We start from the raw sequence: 8,249 nt of genomic DNA, 5'->3' as shown, positions 1-8,249 counted from the left end.
TCCAGAGGCCTTTCACTCTCCAGGTATTTCCTAACTGAGAGCTGACAACCCTGTTCCCTGCCATTCTGAATCGACAGGCACCTTTGGGACTCTGATAGAGAACAGTTGGTGCAGCCAACTGACAAAATGACTTGAGAGAAAAAGAGAGAAAAAAAACTTTTAAAAACCCAGTTGAATTGAGAACCCCAAGCCGCGCAGCCTAATATTACGAATGCAACGTGTATAGTTAAAAATGTCCAAATATATCAAAATACGGGTATTTATTACAAAGAAAGTTAAAAACACTGTAAGGCCTCAAGAATAACATCACATACAAAAAACATTACATAAAATATCAAATAAGGACCAAAGGGGCTCAACCAAACGTGTTTCAGCACATTAGCACATTAGTAAACGGTCAGGCCTACGTAGATTGTAGAGTACAACGGCTCCAGACATACGATAAGTATTATCAGAATAGAAAAGACCAAGTAGAGGTTGCAGTCCTATACACTGTGACTCAGGGCTATGTTGATATTGCAGAAGGCTCTTTATTATTGTTGGCCCTGGCTGAATACAGTTGCGGTGGTGGCTTCTCTGTGCACCTTCCTGGCGGGGTCCAGATCAATCTGATATTGTGTGGTCAAATTGTCTACTATTTAGACTTCCTCCTCCTCTGAGTCTACTTCCTATCTGCTTTCCCTGCAGAAGAAGGTTGGGTCTAGAGCCAGCCTGCTGTAGTACTTAAGAGCAGTGCCTCTAATTTCCTACTCATCCACATGCAGCCAGCTGGGTGACCTTGGGCTCATCACAGCCAGGATAGTGCCTTTAGAATCATAGAGTTGGAAGGGGGCCACACAGGCCATCTAGTCCAACCCCCTGCTCAACGCAGAATCAGCCCTAAGCATCCTAAAGCATCCAAGAAAAGTGTGTATCCAGCCTTTGCCTGAAGACTGCCAGTGAGGGGGAGCTCGCCACCTCCTTAGGCAGCCTACTCCACTGCTGAACTACTCGGACTGCAAATTTTTTTTCCTGATATCTCTAGCCTATATCGTTGTACTTGTAGCTTAAACCCAATACCTTCTCACAGAGGAGTCCTGTCAGAGCTCTCTCAGCTTCCCAGGGTGTCTTTTGTGGGGAGAGGAAGTAAAGGTGATTATAAGCTGCTTTGAAACTCCTTTGAGCAGTGAAAAGTGGGGTATAAAAACCAGCTTCCTAGTCAGACAGACTGTTAAGACTACCCCTCTCCTCCCTAACCCACTAAGTTTGCTTCTCTCCTCAGTAAAACTGTTTTATTCTTTGAAGCAGCTGGTGCTCAGCTCTCTTGCAGATTTAATCTCTGCCAATAATTACTCTCTCGCTCATGGGTCATGGTTCCACGGCTGTGCATCTGCTTGGCACGCAGAAGGCCCCAGGTTCAATCCCCAGCATCTCAAATTAAAAAGACCACACAGTAGGCAATGGGAAGGACCTCTGGCTGAAACCCTGGAGAGCTACTGCCAGTCAGAGCAGGCAATACTGACATTGATGGACCAATCGACAGCAGCTTCATGTGTTCAAGGGAAGCAGTGGACCGGCAAGACAAGACCCTGCAAAGAAGGGAAAGACCTAGCTCTGTTATGGAATCTTTTCTTTGACCATCCTGGGATGGATAAAAACCAGCATGATATTATGAACGTGAGAATCGTGTATTCACCTCTTTCCACCTTGGCCTACCTCACAGATGGTTGGGAGGAGGCGATGTGGAAAGGAAGAGCTACGTATACCATTCTGAGATCTTTAGAAGAAGGGTGGGACACTGATGTTTGGGGTGTGTGCATGTGCGTGGAATGAAGTAATGGTGGTCAAAGTTTTTTGACAACATTAATTCTATACTATCCCAAATGTTTGGGGGCAGGGCCACAGTCTTTTCTTCAAAGCTCACCATCTAAGCTGCATAATGCCCCTACTCCCTTCTGTGGCTTTGTCACCACAAGAGGCCCGGGCCGTCATACAACAGTCAGCTTGCCTTCCTTTCTCTGGGTTGATACCTTGTGGCTGATACGGAGTAGAAGTCATTACACAATCTCTTCAAGAAGAGACAATCCCTGTGTCCTTCAACATCATAAAACTTAGGAAGTTTTAGAAGGGCTTCTTCGGTATCCGTGATTGGTGCCTCAGGGATGCAGGGTGAGTTGTGTATTCTCCCACACGCGGAACCAGGGGTATATCTTCTCCCCACCAAAAGGGGGTGAGGAGAAAGTATAGATCGAATTCTTGGTTTCAGCGTTGAAGAACTCGACCTGGTTAGCGGCGTAATCCAGAGAGACGCGTATTCTGCGGGGCTTCTTGTCGAAGGATAGGCGGGTATGCTGAGGCGAAGTGAAAGCCAAGTAGTTGCCAAGCCCCCAGTACTCCCCTATGCCCCAGATCCCGGCAGTGGTGCTAAAATCTGGCAATCCTTTTCTCTTCAGGGACTCCTTGGCGACCCCTACGGCCCATTCCCCATTCCCTTTCACTTCAACTTCCCAGCAGTGCTTCCCGGAAAGGAATCCGTCCCGGCCCAGCACCCAAACCCGCTGATCAAATCGCTCCGTGTTGTTGGGAAGGCTCTTTTCTTCCTGTCCCCAGCTTGCGGTTTTCAGGTCCGCGGAGAGGTCGATTCGGGGGTGGGCAGTCTCTGGATTCAGAGTCACGTAGGCTAAGAAGAAAGAGAAAAACAGAGCATTTGGCATTAATTGTAGTTCACTCCCTGATCTGGGGATGAGATAGTTGGCAGAGCAATAATTCCCTTGCAGGAATGTTTCTCCCTTGTATGGAGACAGAGGGGGCCAGCAGCAAATGGTGGGGTGGGAGCCGTTGATCACTGACATAGACAGTTTTATTCCTCTTATGTTTTTGTGAACTACAACTGAATTCGAGGGGGCTGATTGGCTGTTTTGGCAAAGAATTATCATATGGCCGTATTTGGATGTGTGGGAACTCAGAGGTTGAGCTGTGCAATACAATATTGTAAAAGCAGTAATTATTTATTGTGGTGCACAATTTAAAAACAGAATTAAAAACTACATAAAAACTATACAGAACTAACTTCACATGAGACCAAAAAGGATACTGTTAATTGTTATTATATTATCATTATGGTTTTGTAATCTTTTGATGTTTTTTTGAAAGTTGTTTTGATGTTATAGTCTGCATAATGTTTCATGTAAGTTATAATGTTCTGTGTAAACCGCCCAGAGCTGCAAAGAAATGGGCAGTATAGAAATAAATAAATAAATAAATAAATAAATAAATTTTATATATATTGGTTGGAGCCATAATTTACAGATCCCATGACCACTGAAGAAGACCCAGTAAGGTCTAAATGTGTTTGGTCTTATGTGCACCACAATAAATAATTACTTTTTATAATATTTTATTGTACAGCTCAACTTCTGAGTCCCCACTTGTAAAGGTTGGGTTGTGTTCCTTTTTTGGTTTCGGTTCTACATTGTATTTGGATGTGTGACACAGCTTACTAATTTAACAGAATTAATTTTTGTTATATATTCCCACTGTCATGATGGTCATTCATACTCTGAGGAAGAGTGCTTGCACTCCAAAGCTCACGCCCTGAATAAATCTTTGTTGGTCTTAAAGGTGCTACTGGACTCTCATTTTATTGTGCTACTTCAGACCAACACGGCTTCCCATTTGAATCTGTAGTTCAGGGTGAATTGCCTCTGGGGTTATGTCCAAGATGGAGAAGAGGTATGTGTGAGGGCCTATTGACTGAATATGCTTTCCTGGGTCAGACTGACACAAGCGGTCTGGGAGGGGGTTTTGCCTGGAACTTTATTGATAGATCAGGGTGGGTAGCTGCATTAGCCTATCTTGTGGCGCAGAGTGGTAAGTGGCAGAAATGCTGTCTGAAGCTGTCTGCCCATGAGGTTGGGAGTTCGATCCCAGCAGTCGGCTCAAGGTTGAATCAGCCTTCCATCCTTCCGAGGTCGGTAAAATGAGTACCCAGCTTGCTGTGGGGTAAACAGTAATGACTGGGGAAGGCACTGGCAAACCACCCCGTATTGAGTCTGGCATGAAAACGCTAGAGGGCCTCACCCCAAGGGTCAGACATGACTCGGTGCTTGCACAGGGGATACCTTTACCTTTAGCAGTTGAAAAGACTGACAGTCCAGATGGTTCTTAAAGCTGAACCACAGAGCCTGCATATCAACACTTTTCTGGTTGAGACCTAGGTCCTTCCGCACACATAGGATACTGTACTTTCAATGTGCTTTTGCAGTTGGATTTTCCTGTGGAGAACAGGAAAATCTGCTTCTAAAGTGCATTGAAAGCACATTATCTGAAGTATGCGGAATGGGCCCCTAACAAGTTAACTAACTAATACAATCAATAAAAATGACCCCCCCCCCTAATTCACCTCCAGGCTATTCCCAACACTAAACCAAATACTAAGACAGAGTGATATATAGATAAGAAGCAGAACTATCAAGTTTTATTATGGTTTCAACTATGATTTTATCAGAACAAGAAGCAAGGTGTAAGCTTTCGTGTGCAAGTACATTTTCTTCAGATATTTGCATCGGAAGAAGTGTGCTTGCGCATGAAAGTTTATTCCTTCAATAAACCTTGGCCTTAAGAGATGCCAGAGGACTCAACCTTTGTTCTAGTCACATCATGGATTGTTTAATGCCGCGTTTAAACTCTGTGATTCGCCACTTCAAATGCCACGAGAAACCAGAGAATAAATGTATGAGCAAGTAGAGTTGTAGTTACCTTTTGTACTGCCTGAGGCCCAGTCACAGGAATTGGGAGGGTTCACTTGACAGGAACAGTTTTGGGCATCTCTTACCTGAAACACTTTTTGGAGAGGAAAAAAAAAACAACAACTCTGGGTTAAGGAAGGAAAATTACACAGCCGTTCTGAGAAGTAAGGGCATCCCCAACCTCCCTGCTGTGGGCCAAGGGAAAACCTGAATTGCCCCACTGAGGAAGAAGACAATGAGCAACGGGCAAAGAGGAAGCAACCCACATCGTCTCTCTCTCTTTCATCATAAAACAGACGCGATCTGTAGATTGCAAGCAACTTGCAAAAGAGTCCCTGCCAAACACGCACGCAACTTCCAAAACAGACACACAACTTCACACAACAATGGAAGAACATTTCAGGCTACCCGAAGATAATTTGCTTGATAAGGTTGCCATCTGCCAGGTGAACAGCCATGCTCTGTCCCTTTAATAGAGGCACAATGAACTGTCATTTACTGTTATTATATTGTTGTATATGTTATATTATATGTTTCCTCTGCCATCCTTACCCATGGTTCCTCTATATATGTGAATGTAGTACTCCAAAGCCCAATAGACACCTACCTATAAGAAGAGCGATCAAGGTTCCGTTCAGAGCAATACTCAACGTCAGAGAAATCCCTAGTGTGATTTTCCAGCACTGGCATTTGGGTTCTGTGGAATTAAATTTCATCGTGAAAAATCATCAACTCCGTTTTGCAATGACAGAAGCCACCAGCGGGAATGAATGCGGCCATTTTGTGTGGTGGCGTTGCCAAGGGATCCGATATTATCTGGCAGCCAGGCAAGGGAAATTCAGGGGCGATTTGCCCTTGGCTGCATCTGCATCATGATCCCTAGAGCAGTGGTCCCCAACCTTTTTATCACCGGGGACCACTCAACGCTTGACAATTTTTCTGAGGCCAGGTGGGGGGTAGTTTACTCCTCTACTCTCAACCACTGCCCTAATGCTCTCTGGTCACTATGGTGATGTTTAAACATCCTTCAAAATAAGATACAGACACGCCACAACAATGAACATCAGGAACATTTTATTTTCATGGAAATTTTAACTCATGACAATGACAAATCAGTGGGAACCCTGAGCTTGTTTCTCTCCAACGAGATAGTCCCATCTGGGAGTGATGGGAGACAATGACACCCGAAGTGTGTTGTAAAGGGCCGGGGGGGGGGATGAAGTAAAGGGCCAGGGAGGGGGGGAGAAGGCGTCCTTCGGGGCCCACCTCCAATTTGTCAACGGACCACATGTGGCCCACAGGTTGGGGATCCGTGGCCCACAGGTTGGGGATCACTACCCTAGAGTTCCTGGGAAGAACCTTCCAAATCCTTGGAGGTCTCCCATTGAAATACTAACCACAACTAGTCCTGCTTAGGTTCTGAGATCTGATGGGAACAGACTAGCCTGGACTGTTCAAGTCAGAACTCAACAACAACAAAGTATTCCTTCAGCTTTAATATGAGAGAAGTGGATAAAAAAATAGATAAATTAAAACAAATTGCTCTTACCTGGATGACTTTGGCTAGCAGAGCCTTTCTCAGCGGGGAACCCCTGAAACATTCTTCAGGCTTCAAGAAAACCCAGAAATGGCACAATTGTGCAGAATACTGTAGGGGAACTTAGCTGTGTACATGTCTACCCGAGGCCCCTCCCCATCCCACCCCTTCCAGGCCCATCATTGGCCGTTTTGGGTGGGGGGGCGGCTAGTCAATATGACCATACATGGTCATATCACCTGATAAAGCTCAACAAACTTTACAAATATTTAACAAATTGATTAGCTGTCATCCATTTGGGAAACCCTTCCAGGGACGTCAAGACACCCCAGGTTTCATGAAACCTGGTTGAGAAAGCCTGGACTAGCCATATCTTGCCAGTCAAAGCAGAGGTTGGCTCTGCTTAGTACTTGTATGAAAGGCCACCAAAGAAGACGGGGGCTGAGGCAGGCAGGTGTGAACCACCTCCTTTTGTCTCCTGCCATGAATCACTTATGGGGTTGCCATCAGTCAGCTGTGACTTCATGGCACCTTCTAGCCCCAAAATAACAACCACAACTACAACCGTCCTGCTCTGGCACTGCTCTTGCTAGCCAGCTGAAGCCGTAGCAGAAACTCTTGTAGAACAATACCTTGGATCTTTTCTGGGGTGGGCTGGGTGTACAAGTCCCTTTGTCCTAGGTTGATGGCCATATATCCGTTGTCGTCCTCCATCTCCTTTCTGAGGTGTTGTTTTGCGCAGAAATCGGAGAGCAACCAGCCGAGCGACGGACCATTCCAGAAAGGCAGGCTGTCTGGCTTTGGAAGAGGAACTTCAGCTCCTCTCGCTAGTCAAGCTACAAATGACGCCAACTGTGAGGCAAGGACTCCTACCTCTGCTTGGTGACTCATGCCAGAGATATGGCCAAGCTCTCCAAACTAGTTATGTAGCTGGCGGGAAGAATGAATGATGAAATGTGTATCTTCCCTCTCTTAGGCGTGCAACATGAGGTAACTTATGATACAGTTCTGCTCAATGAAACTATACTTCCTTTCCTGCAGTGGGTTGCCTAAATCAGGGGTAGTCAAACTGCGGCCCTCCAGATGTCCATGGACTACAATTCCCAGGAGCCCCTGCCAGCGAATGCTGGCAGGGGCTCCTGGGAATTGTAGTCCATGGACATCTGGAGGGCCGCAGTTTGACTACCCCTGGCCTAAATAGTTGTTGTGCTCAAGAGTAAAGCAGCCTCCACCCTTTCCTTATGATCATGAAAGTAGCCAACACACAGGGACACACAGATACTCTTGCGATTTTTAGGAACTTGGCTCCCCTGGAATGAAAAAAAATGATTGAAATTAAATTGAAAAAACCATAAACATTAAAAAATAGGCTGATATTTATTTATTATATTTATATTTATATACTGCCCTTCCCGAGGGCTCAGGGCGGTTCACATAAAACAGAACAGGAATCATGCAGATAACTTAGATTAACAATAATGAATGGAATGAAACAACAAGCAACACGGAACAGTAGAAAATTGTTGGAAACGTTAAATTAACTCCTACTGGTAGCCCAGTGTGTTAGGAGGAATTATGGTGGGTGCCCTAGGAGGGGGCTCAGGAGGGCCCGTGGGAAGTGGTGGTTCAGGGCGACGTCAACCAAATGCCTAGGTGAATATGCTCCCTTTTTCTGCATACGTTGAATGCACTTTAGTTGTCAAAGGAGCTGCGGCCAATCTTGGGCAGTCCTGTTAGACCTGCTCTTGCAGAGCAGTTCTGTCAGAGCACTCTCAGCCCCACCGCCCTCACAAGCTGTAGGGAAGGCGATGGTAAGCCAGCTTGAGAGTCCTTCGGGTAATGAAAAGCAAGGTATAAAAACAAAGTTTTCCTTGTTCACAACAAGGTTTTATTCAGAGTAGAAGCTTTCGTCTACATGCCCACTTTGTCATATATTTGGGGTACTTTGAGGGTCTTAACGGTGCCCCGGACCTAAATATGTCCAT

General features: G+C 45.5%; 1 protein-coding gene across 1 annotated transcript; it reads right to left on the bottom strand.

Moving 5' to 3' along the window:
• Positions 1–243: 243 nt before the first annotated feature.
• LOC143834396 (E3 ubiquitin-protein ligase TRIM7-like) lies at positions 244–7,085 on the bottom strand. The gene is made up of 4 exons (XM_077331216.1): positions 6,897–7,085; positions 5,335–5,424; positions 4,738–4,821; positions 244–2,659 (listed from the first exon to the last, which is right to left on the bottom strand). The coding sequence occupies exons 1-4, from the start codon at positions 6,976–6,978 to the stop codon at positions 2,136–2,138; spliced, it is 780 nt and encodes a 259-aa protein (XP_077187331.1). The 5' UTR covers positions 6,979–7,085; the 3' UTR covers positions 244–2,135.
• Between the last annotated feature and the right edge of the window lie 1,164 nt (positions 7,086–8,249).

This window comes from Paroedura picta, chromosome 3 (genome assembly GCF_049243985.1).
Source record: "Paroedura picta isolate Pp20150507F chromosome 3, Ppicta_v3.0, whole genome shotgun sequence".
NCBI classification, from domain to species: domain Eukaryota; kingdom Metazoa; phylum Chordata; class Lepidosauria; order Squamata; family Gekkonidae; genus Paroedura; species Paroedura picta.
Note: the sequence above shows the minus strand (reverse complement) of the source record. Positions and strands in the feature narration are given on the sequence as shown.